Source organism: Coenobita brevimanus, chromosome 1 (genome assembly GCF_032717465.1).
Source record: "Coenobita brevimanus isolate Jiangsu-jjx chromosome 1, ASM3271746v2, whole genome shotgun sequence".
NCBI lineage: Eukaryota > Metazoa > Arthropoda > Malacostraca > Decapoda > Coenobitidae > Coenobita > Coenobita brevimanus.
The window spans coordinates 51,566,732-51,579,521 of NC_136954.1; the positions used below are offsets into that span (position 1 = coordinate 51,566,732).

Sequence of the window (12,790 nt, forward strand, 5' to 3'; positions counted from 1 at the left end):
CGGGAACATAATATTATCTTGCATGGGGAAGATCTCTGATACAGAACAGGTTAACGGGGAATATGTTTGACGCCTCCAGCTTAAAAAGTCTCTCCTAGGCTGGATGAAGCTGTCTGGAGGTTTGAAGAGTAAAATGAACACTTACCTTTAACGGTATGAAAATATGGACATACTCTGGACCCGGATACACAGAAGTTCTTAAGGCGAGAGACCTACCTAAGCCCCCATAAGGAATGCCTTAGACCCATCTCACCCATGCACAGAATGCAGGTGCAGTCTTCAGACGCCGAACTTGTTATGCTCGTGAAACACGGACTGGGTAAAGGGGTACTATTGGCGTCATGTGTTTGCCAACAGCTGAATGAAGCCTAAAGAGTCACATTTCAGTATTTCAGAGCAAAGTATGTAACAAAGATGTTGCACTGGGATGAAGATAAGTTGTAGATAAAGCACTTTAACTTGGCAATTTCCGTCCTTTTGCAGGATAATCTTTATGGTGTGGTAGCCTATATGGTATTTTTTTTTTTTATCTTCCACACACATGTACCAAACGTCCTCTGCACCCCACCTCTCTCTCTCTCTCTCTCTCTCTCTCTCTCTCTCTCTCTCTCTCTCTCTCTCTCTCCTAATTGCCCATTTCTCGATCCCTTCCCCATATCACTCTCTCCTTGTCTTATTTGATTCTCTTCCTCATTCTTCCTATACACGTTCTGATCATCCCCTTTACCTGCTGTCCACAGGGAAAGCCTCAATTTGGCAATACTGAGCCTGAAGGAGAGTGGAGACCTGCTCGTACTGAAGAACAAGTGGTGGTTCGATAACTCCGAATGTGGCAAGGATACGCAGGTTAGGTCCCCCTCCTCCGGGTGCAGTAATAGTAGTAGTGGTGATTATTAATACTTCTTCCTCTTCATTATTATTATTATTATTATTACTAGCAGTAGTAGTAGTAGAAGTAGTAGTATCCATTGAAAATTATTCTGTATATATATATATATATATATATATATACAGAAAAGAGAAAGATAATGTACACTTTAAGTGAGAATACTAAAAATCACTACTGTCCCGTAAAGTTCCAGGTTGAAAACAAAAGAGTTAGGTAAAATTACAAGTTAAAGTTTAATGCTCAAAATAACAACAAAACATTCAGGACTCATAAGGATAATGTAATGGCAAAAAACAGGTTAAATATATGGTTAACTGCAATAGCCTCTATTAACACGAAATTAGCAAGAGTAAATTTATCTAAGTCAGCCCTGATAAAATGAGAAAACCAGATAATACTCAGTGAATGCAAGATATATTATTACAGATACATAATATTATTACCACTGGCTGACAATATGAATTACAAAAACTTTACTAGGCCTACAAATCAACACCTTATGCTATACAGCACAAGAACAAAATGTAATAACACTCATACTCAAATTACACAGCTGCTAGATGGTTGGAGACTTCCTGAGCACTCACAATAATAACAACTGTACAGGGGAGGACAGAGATGTGAGCAAAATGAGGAGTAGATCTAAGCGGCAATTAATGCAGAGACTGAGCTCATTATATAGGGGCCGGCAGAGCTTGATACAACTTGTAAGAAGGATGCGCAAATGAAGCCAGAGGGGACAAAGAGTTGACACTCCTGCTCTGAACAACGGAAAGAACGACTTACTCTACTATAAGGGAGGAGGGAAGGAGTGAGGTAGAACACGCTCGTGATCAAACATGCAGCATACTGTACGTTAGAATTACACAAAAGATGATGAAATCATAGGCTATGTAACACCTCCCCACAAAGAAAAAGAAATTTACGAAGGAAATTTCTTATTACTCTAAAACAATCTATCTAAAGTCTAGATAAGGAATCTGCAATAACATTTTCTTTCCCCTTGACATGTTGTATGTCTAATGAATACTCCTGAAGAAGTAGACTCCATCTTGTCAATCTCTGATTTTTATCTTTAAACTTACTAAGGAATTTCAGTGGGTTATGATTGGTATAAATAACTATGGGGTCAAAACCAGAACACAAATAAAATGAAAAATGCTGTAAACCCAAAATCAAGGCCAAAAGCTCTTTCTCAATAGTTGAGTAGTTCTTTTGAGGTGGAGTGAACTTCTTACTGTAATAAGATACAGGGTGTTCAATACCCTGATCATCCTCTTGCAGCAAAACAGCCCCAGCTCCTGTATCACTTGCATCAACAGCCATCTTAAAAGGCTTAGCAAAATTTGGAGTAGCGAGCACTGGCTGACTTAATAGGATAGCTTTAAGTTTACTGAAAGAGGATTCACAGTTATCAGTCCAGACAAATTTAACTCCCTTTTTCAGTAGGTCTGTAAGTGGTGATTCAAGAATTGAAAAGTTAAGAACAAATCTCCTGTAATAACCTACCATTCCCAAAAATCTCTGTAGCTCTTTCCTACTTTTAGGTCTGGGAAGATCACTTATAACCTGAACCATAGCTCCTGGTGGTGCAACATGTCCATCACCAATTACGTACCCAAGGTACTGAACTTTAGCTTGACCAAACTCACACTTTGATAAATTAGCTACAAGATTAGCCTGAACCAAATGCTCAAGAAATTTACTGACATGGCATAGGTGATCTTTCCAGTTGTCACTGAAGATTAATACATCATCAATATAAACAACACACCCTGAAAACCCTCTGTTACAACATTCATGAGCTTCTGAAATGTGGCTGGTGCATTCGTCATACCATATGGCATTACAGAACATGCAAAAGTCTTTCCTAGTGTTACAAAACATGAGATCTCCCTAGCACATTCAGTCATAGGTACTTGCCAGTATCCCTTTAACAAATCAAACTTACTTATGTACCTAGCCTTTCCGATCTTGTCTATGCAATCTTCCACGCGAGGGAGAGGGTAAGTGTCGGTTTTGGTTATCTGATTAACACGTCTGTAGCCGATGCAAAGCCGCTGTGACCCACCTGGCTTAGGGACTTGTGTAACAGGAGAACTCCACTCGCTCTGACAGGGCTCAGTCATCTTGTGGTCCAACAGGTAGCCAAGCTCCTTCTGGATGAGAGGAACTTTCACTGGGTTCACACGGTAAGGAGGCAGTTTAGTTGGCTTTGCGTCTCCAATATCGACATCATGCATCAACACAGTGGTTCTTCCTGGAGTGGCACGGAACACTTGCGGGTACTCCTGCAGTAATGCCGAAAACTCCTGCCTTTCCTCGGGAGCTAGATGAGAAAGCTTAGTCTGGAGATCATTCATGATATCAGGATTCTTCCCCAAACTATCACTCAGGCTCATACTGCATGGGAGAACTTCACTTGCAGACTCGGGTGGAACAGCTACAGTGCAGACTGGGTTATTTTCGTCCCGCCTGTGATATAACTTTAGCATGTTGATGTGACAAAGTTGCTTCTTCTTTCTACGATCTGGTGTGGCGATGACATAGTTGACATCACTGAGTTTCTTCTCCACGAAATAAGGACCACTAAACTTGCCTTGAAGAGGTTGTCCATGCACCGGTAGCAGAATCAAAACCTGGTCTCCTGGCTGAAAGTGGCGTAACCTGGACTTCTTATCATACCAAGTCTTCATCTTCTCCTGAGCAGCTCCTAAATTCTCTCTCGCCAGCTGTAAAGCAGTGGACAGCCGTTCTTTCAACTTCCTCACATACTCCAGCAGGTTGACGTCATCTTCCTCCGACAGCCAGCATTCCTTGAGTAACTTAAGGGGTCCTCTTACTTCATGGTCAAACAGTAGTTCAAAGGGTGAGAAGCCCAGTGATTCATTTGGAGATTCTCTTGCGGCAAATACAGCGAATGGAAGACCTTTATCCCAGTCTTTCTGATGTTCCAAACAGTATTTCTTGAGCATCGATTTGAGTGTTTGATGATATCTCTCCAACGCTCCTTGGGTCCGGGGATGGTAAGCTGAAGACGTGATCTGGGTGATGCCCAACTCTTTCAGAGACTGCTTCAAAACATTTGACATGAAATTACTTCCCCGGTGTGACTGTACCTCCTTGGGCAGACCAAACTTTGTGAAGAACCCTAGCATTTCCTTAACCACGTTCTTTGCTGAGATATTTCTAAGTGGAATGGCTTCAGGATAACGAGTAGCCATGTCAATCAGGGTCAACACACAAGAAAATGATGAAGAAGTCTTAGGAAGAGGGCCCACAATATCCACCAACACACGGGTGAATGGCGCCTCAAAAGGAGGAATGGGAACTAGAGGTGCAACCTTTTTGGTCTGATTACACTTCCCCACAACTTGACAGGTGTGACAAGACTTACAATACCAGGAAACATCCCTGAAGATACCTGGCCACTAGAAGTGTTTCAAAATGCGTGCCACAGTCTTCCTCACTCCAAGGTGTCCTGCCAAACTGGAATCATGAGCCACTCTAATGATATCCTGCCTACAAACACAGGGGATGACAACTTGATGTACAACCTTCCATTCACAGTCGGCTGATGCTGTTGGGGGTCTACACTTCCTCATAAGTACTCCTGACTTTATATAATAATAAGTAGAAGCACCGGCTGACTCTTTCTCACTGCAAGCAGAGTTAGCTAGACCTTTCAACTCAGGGTCAACAACCTGCAACTCAACCAACTCTTGACGAGACAAATTATCAACACTATGGGGTACTGCCTCATCTGGTGAGTGGTCCAAATTAGCAAGAGAAGTGTCAGCTAGGATAACATCATCATCATCATTATCCTCTAAGTCACCAGTAACTTTAGACTTAGCCCTGGTGACAGCACATGCAGAGAACACATCAGGGACATCACAATCCTGGGCCGCAGCCACTGGCTCACTAGACAACTGAGGAGCTGGACACACTTGACTTCCACCAATATCATTTCCAAGTAAGAAAGTTACACCTGACATTGGGAGTGTCTCAACCAACCCAACCATAACGGAACCATCAACAAAACCCGACTCAAAATTCACTTTGCACAGAGGGACAGAGAAGTAATTATTCCCTGCACCTTGTAAGATTACAGTTTCATCAGAGGAATTAACATTAGAGCCTAGAACACTGGTCAGCATAAGGGATTGGCAAGCACCTGTATCACGATATATTTTAACTGATTTCCTGTCATTACTGTCCAGAGGACTGACAAAACCATGAGACAAGAAATTAGCACATGAACTCTTGAGAGTGTCACCCGCGTTACTGCTCAAAAGAGGAGCTCCATCATGAGAATTTAATTTACCCCTCAAAGCAGGTTCAGTTAACTCAGTTAAAGAATTCTGGGAACTCTCAAGGGTGGACACTAGACCAATTGACTAAATATTTAAAGACTCCTTTTTATTCACATCACGCTGTCTCCTGAAACATTTCTCCGTAGTATGACCAAGCTTACTACAATAAGTACATTAACTTTTCTGAAATCTAGAGGTGAAGCTGGTATTTACTTCCTGAGAAACATCATCTTTATTCTCTTTCCTGTTACCTGTACTCTGAGTAGAGTCAACGTACTTACTATCAGCTTTCCTTTTTTCTTTTGAATATCTCTTGTGAGTGAGAACATATTCATCAGCTAAAACTGCAGCATCAGACAAATTATCTATTCTTCTCTCATCAAGATATAGGCTTACATCTTTATTAATACACATTTTGAAGTCCTCCAGCAAAATCATCTGCTTAAATTTACCAAAATCAGAATCCACATTCTTAGAATTTAACCACTGCTCTAACAGATCTTCTTTGGTTTTTGCATACTCAACATGAGATTGGTTATCTTGCTTATAAGTTGTCCTAAATTTTACTCTATAGGCTTCAGGAACAAGCTCATAGGCCTTAAGAATCAAGCTCTTAACTACATCATAATTATCACATTGATCCTGAGGCAAAGATGCGTAAGTTACTTGAGCTTTACCGGTGAGAACAGTTTGAAGGAGTACAGGCCAATACTTTTTGGGCCAATTAAAACCTGTAGCTACCCTCTCAGACAACTGAAAATACTTTGTTAAATCAGATTCATTAAAAGGAGGGACAAGTTTAACATTTTTAGCCACATCAAAATCATCAGAGTTAGATGATCCAGTTCCACATTGTTTCATGCGATACCCATGGTCTGCCTGAATCCTAGCAAGTTCAATTTGTGCCTGAGCCTGTACCTGTGCCTCCTGAATACGAGCATTTGCCTGAAATTCAGCCTCCTTAGCACGAGCCTCCTGCAGGGCTAGCTGTAACTTAGCTAATTGAATCTGCGTTTGCTCATTTGAAGGAGTTACATTAAACAAGCTTTCATTAATCATGTCAACAATTTGATCTTTAGAATGATGAGAGCGAACAGCAATTCCCAATTGTTGAGCAACAAGCTTAAGTTCATTCTATGTTCTGTTTTCTACATCACACACTGTTTGCACATTTGACAAAAAATCTTTGGCTTCATCAAGCGTAGTAATAGTAGACATCATGAATAAATCACAGTCACAAAATATCAAGCAATATCCTTATGATAATATCCTGAATATCCTGATAAGAGGTCGCCAAATTTATGTTACGGAACAGAGAAAGATAATGTACACTTTAAGTGAGAATACTAAAAATCACTACTGTCCCGTAAAGTTCCAGGTTCAAAACAAAAGAGTTAGGTAAAATTACAAGTTAAAGTTTAATGCTCAAACTAACAACAAAACATTCAGGACTCATAAGGATAATGTAATGGCAAAAAACAAGTTAAATATATGGTTAACTGCAATAGCCTCTATTAACACGAAATTAGCAAGAGTAAATTTATCTAAGTCAGCCCTAATAAAATGAGAAAACCAGATAATACTCAGTGAATGCAGGATATATTATTACAGATACAAAATATTATTACCACTGGCTGACAATATGAATTACAAAAACTTTACTAGGCCTACGAATCAACACCTTATGGAATACAGTACAAGAACAAAATGTAATAACACTCATACTCAAATTACACAGCAGCTAGATGGTTGGAGACTTCCTGAGCACTCACAATAATAACAACTGTACAGGGGAGGACAGAGATGTGAACAAAATGAGGAGTAGATCTAAGTGGCCATTAATGCAGAGACTGAGCTCATTATACAGGGGCCGGCAGAGCTTGATACAACTTGTAAGAAGGACGCGCAAATGAAGCCAGAGGGGACAAAGAGTTGACAGTCCTGCTCTGAACAACAGAAAGAACGACTTACACTACTATAAGGGAGGAGGGAGGGAGTGAGGTAGAACACGCTCGTGATGAAACATGCAGCATACTGTACGTTAGAATTACACAAAGGATGATGAAATCATAGGCTATGTAACAATATATATATATATATATATATATATATATATATACATATATGTGTACATATATATATATATCGGTGTGTTTGTTTATTATATCCCTGCTAACTTCACGTTTCCCTTCTTCTTTAAACCTCTTCAGTGCGAAGACCTATTCTTCATTATATTCACGCTACCACCAGCAGCTTTTATTCCCTTTACCAAGACGATTATGTTTTTGTCGGCGTTGGTGTGAGTGTTAGCAGGATCACCCAAAAAGTGATGAACGGTTTTTGCTGAAAGTATTGGGAGGGGTTGGGTATGGCCCAAGGAACAATCCATTAAATTTTGGTGATGATCTGGATCATCATCAGGATCCATGAATTTCTTGTTTGCTTATCCACATGATATCTTAAGTACTTCTCAGTGAATTTCAATTATATTTTGTGGAAGGGTGGACCATAGGCCAAGAAAGAATCGATTCAATTTCGGGGTGGATCCGGATCCTGGACGTATGTGCCTTCTGAGTGCTTTCTAGTTTAGTTATGGTACTTTTTATACTGAAGAACATTAATGAATATAGTTTCTGACCCCTTCACTAGGATAGGTTAACCAGTAGATACCATGATGACTTTCTAACTTATATTCTTGTTATCTTTAGGCAATTTCTTCTCCCTTAGGAAAGACTGGAAAGACCAGTAGTAGTGAAGGGGTTAGTGAAGGCTATATTTTCTTCCTTCAGTTGGATAACTACATAAAATCTGATGGTCGCAAAAAAAAGAGAAAAATGCGTCATTTGATTGAAGGGGTTAAGTTGTGTGGATGTAGCAAGAGTACAGTAATAATACATAATAGTGATGAAGTATTAAGATTGTAGCTGCTGCTGTTGTAGATTATAGTATTTTCAACATATCCTTCATATTGTTCCTGCAGCGTTATATTTAGCCGCCTATTCCAAGGACATTTTTTCATTGTTCTTGCAATCTTTAATATTTTATTCAGCTAAGGATAGAGCTTTAGAACTGGAGGAGTTAGATATAGAAGACATTAACCTGTTCAGCACGAGAGGTATTTTCTTAGGGTGAATGAATTACTCTGGAGGGAGCAAAGACAAGACGATAAAGTACTTCCTGAGGTGGAAGGATTTAAATATGAAAATTGGTTGTAACAGTATTTGTTCGACTCTAACATGGTTACAAAGGTCATTGTTGTTGTAATAGAGAAGATTTGTCAGGCAAGGAGGGTCTCGCTTCAGATTGTAGTTTTGTGTTGGTAGTTTTTTCTTCAAATGTGTCCAAGTATTCCCTTCATGTTGTTGTTGATTTTTTCCCTTAATGTGTCCAAGTATTCCCCTAGTCGTATTCCAGGGAAAGATTGTGGCTTACCAAGAAATGCTGTCCCTGATACCCTCATAAAACTGATAGTCAGGTAGCCTTCTTCCCAGTATCCCTGACTGACATTGACTGTGGGTCATGCCTGCGTACATTAACGTGTGTACAGCTGTCGAGTGCTCTGGAAAACACTATCAGAGAAAATAGTATATCAGATCTTGTTGGAAGCAGAATAAGAATTTAAGTTAATGTAATCTTGTTTTGTCCACCAAATTTCTAGGTCCTCTTTTCCATTCCCTTGCTTACTGCGCCCATTTCCATACCCCTCTAACAATCTTGCTTGGAGTATACTGTATTTTAAAATCTAATTTCATTGCAGCAGTACCACTAATTCTACAACACCCATTTCCACAGGCTATACTTTACCTGCCTCAGCTCTATTGCCTATCTAATTTCCAATCTCTCGCACACTCTCTTTTGCTAACAACTCCAATTTCTTTACCCGCCATTCGATGTTTTCCTGGTGTAGTGCAGGTCACATGATTGACGAACGTGTTTGTTTTATGCTTCATGGTGATCCTTCTCTCTGTCTTGCTTACTGGCTTCGGCTGGAGGAATTTCTGAGTGGGGGCAGCTTCTCACTTTATTTTTAATCATCAGTTCATAATATTACCATAATTACCACAGTTATAATCTTCGTTGTGACAAAAATGCCTCGAAAGTACCGTTAGGTGTGTTGTTTTCCTTTGTACACACACCTTCCCCTGTCTGTCTGTCTGTCTGTCTGTCTCTCTCTCTCTAACTGACCGCTCTCTTAATCACAGAATACCCACGCTAGCGCCCTGACTCTGAGCAAAATAGCAGGCATCTTCTACATCCTGACTGGAGGTCTGGTATTGTCAATGGTCGTGGGCATCACTGAATTCTGCTACAAATCGAAAATGGACGCCAGCCGAGCCAAGGTAAGTAAAGGCAATGAGTTTTAGCTAATTGTGAAAACTGAGCGGGTGAGGGTGTATGCATAGCCCAAATACTGTATATGAGAGTTTTATGGGATGCTTATGATTTTTGAGGTTAGTTAGGCCATTACAGTGAGAATGACAGTCTTGACAGAAGGCTTTTGAATCATGTAATGTAACAGAGGAGTATGCTGGTCATATGCCCATAAATGCCTTGGACTACGGCAGCCTTTCTTAACCCTAGAATGCTTACGTTATTATCCTCACAGTACTGCTTTCGCCGGGAGAATTTTTTTTTTCGACATTTTCTTTCAGTTTAGTCTATTTTAGTCTCTGTACACTTTAGTCTCTTTGATATAATCATACACTAATTATACACCTGAAAAAAAAAAAAAATGTAACACAAATGCTTTTGTCAGGTAAAAAAACACTTAATCCACATTATACCTGTGAAACACCTTTTTTTATCAGTTTAGACTCTTTTAGATTTTTTTCACCCTTTAGTCTCTTTGATTTAATCAGAAACTAATTATACACCTGGAAAAAAAGGAAAACACACACACAAAAAAAAATGTAACACAAATGCTTTTGTCGGGTAAAAAACACTTTAAACCCAAATATCATGGTGATAAATGCGAGATGAAACCACACCACTACCTATGTAGGTAGGGGGTAGGGTGGATTGAAGGTTTAGGGAAGGACAGCTCCAAAGCTCTTATCATAACAAAATGGCAAATAAATAAATCGCCAAACAGGGAAATTAACCCGACGTAAGCATTCTAGGGTTAAAGCCCCAACCCTGGATTAGCCTGCATTTCATATTATGTAATGCAGTCTTATAATGATATTAAGAAGTCATGCAAGTTCTGTCTTTGCCAATTGCTTAGAAAATGTTATAGTACAATGTGAACTTTTCCACACCCTTCACCCTGCAAGTTTTAATAATAGGGCTATAGTCACTCATATATAATTAGTCATATGTTCCAGAGTATTAAAAAATTTACAACTGGGACTGTGAATTACGGGAGACTGACAGTTTATCTTAATAAGCAGCAGAGGAACATTAAATGCGTTTTTCAGTAATTTAATGTGGACAAAAATGAGTTTTGAAGAAAGGAGACAGAGTTAGGACCTAATGTTCACGAGTGTACAGTATGTTAACTTTTGTGTCCCTTAGTGTCGTGGATACCTAAGTAAACTGATAAGGGACCGGTATGTTTATTTTTTTTTTTTCTCAATGCTTCTGTGGTTGTTTCACTGAAAGTAATGAATATAATAATAGTCTTTCCAAGCCTCTTGTAATGGCTTCCCACAAAAGAGGGACATTCTGAATGAGTGTATATATATATATATATATATATATATATATATATATATATATATATATATATATATATACAGTATATATATATATATATATATATATATATATATATATATATATATATATATATATATATATATATATTGTTACGGAAGAGAGAGAGATAATGAACACTTAAAGTGAGGATACTAAAATCACTATTGTCCCACAAAGTTCCAGGTTCAAAACAAAAGAGTTAGGTAAAATTACAAGTTAAAGTTGAATGCTCAAACTAACAACAAAACATTCAGGACTCATAAGGATAATGTAATGGCAAAAAACAGGTTAAATATATGGTTAACTGCAATAGCCTCTATTAACACAAAATCAGCAAAAGTAAATTTATCTAAGTCAGCCCTGATAAAATGAGAAAACCGGATAATGCTCAGTGAATGCAAGATATATTATTACAGATACAAAATATTATTACTAGTGGCTGACAGTAAAACCTTACACTAATAAAAAAAAAAACACCAAGCCCGCGAACCAACACCCCACGCCATACAGCACAAGAAAAAAGGTAACAACACTTATACTCAAATTACACAGCAGCTAGATTGTTGGAGACTTCCTGAGCACTCACAAAAATAATAACAACTGTAAAGGGGAGGACAGAGATGTGAACAAAATGAGGAGTAGATCTAAGTGGCAATTAATGTAGAGGCTGAGCTCATTATATAAGGGCCAGCAGAGCTTGATACAAATTGTAAGAAGGACGCGCAAATGAAGCCATAGGAGACAAAGAGTTGACACTCCTGCTCTGAACAACAGAAAGAACGACTTACTCTACTATAAGGGGAGAAGGGGGGAGTGAGGTAGAACACGCACTATGGAAGCCACGAGGCGAATCGTGATCAAACATGCAGCATACTGTACGTTAGAATTATACAAAGGATGATGAAATCATAGGCTATGTAACACCTCCCCACAAAAAAAAAGAAATTTACAAAGGAAATTTCTTATTACGCTAAAACAATCTGTCTAAAGTCTAGATAAGCAATCTGCAATAATATTTTCTTTCCCCTTGACATGTTGTATGTCTAATGAATACTTCTGAAGAAGTAGACTCCATCTTGTCAATCTCTGATTTTTATCTTTAAACTTACTAACGAATTTCAGTGGGTTATGATCGGTATAAATGACTATGGGGTCAAAACCAGAACACAAATAAAATGAAAAATGCTGTAAACCCAAAATCAAGGCCAAAAGATCTTTCTTAATAGTTGAGTAGTTCTTTTGAGGTGGAGTGAACTTCTTACTGTAATAAAATACAGGGTGTTCAATACCCTGATCATCCTCTTGCAGCAAAACAGCCCCAGCTCCTGTATCACTTGCGTCAACAGCCATCTTAAAAGGCTTAGCAAAATTTGGAGTAGCGAGCACTGGCTGACTTAATAGGATACCTTTAAGTTTCCTGAAAGAGGATTCACAGTTATCGGTCCAGACAAATTTAACTCCTTATTTCAGTAGGTCTGTAAGTGGTGATACAAGAATTGAAAAGTTAAGAACAAATCTCCTGTAATAACCCACCATTCCCAAAAATCTTTGTAGCTCTTTCCTACTTTTAGGTCTGGGAAGATCACTTATAACCTGAACCTTAGCTGCTGGTGGTGCAACATGTCCATCACCAATTACGTACCCGAGGTACTGAACTTTAGCTTGACCAAACTCACACTTTGATAAATTAGCTACAAGATTAGCCTGAACCAAACGCTCAAGAAATTTACTGACATGGCGTAGGTGATCTTTCCAGTTGTCACTGAAGATTAATACATCATCAATATAAACAACACACCCTGCCAAACCCTCTGTTACAACATTCATGAGCTTCTGAAATGTGGCTGGTGCATTCTTCATACCATATGGCATTACAGAACATGCAAAA

The 12,790-nt window shown here is 38.9% G+C and overlaps 1 protein-coding gene across 1 annotated transcript in view; it reads left to right on the forward strand.

Moving 5' to 3' along the window:
• LOC145396986 (glutamate receptor 1-like) overlaps nt 1-12,790 on the forward strand; it is an 86,229-nt gene that overhangs the window by 49,212 nt on the left and 24,227 nt on the right. Inside the window, exons 10-11 of the mRNA XM_080270235.1 lie at nt 741-846; nt 9,408-9,545. Of these exons, the coding sequence (XP_080126361.1) occupies nt 741-846; nt 9,408-9,545 (244 nt within the window). The remainder of the gene's footprint in view (nt 1-740; nt 847-9,407; nt 9,546-12,790) is intronic.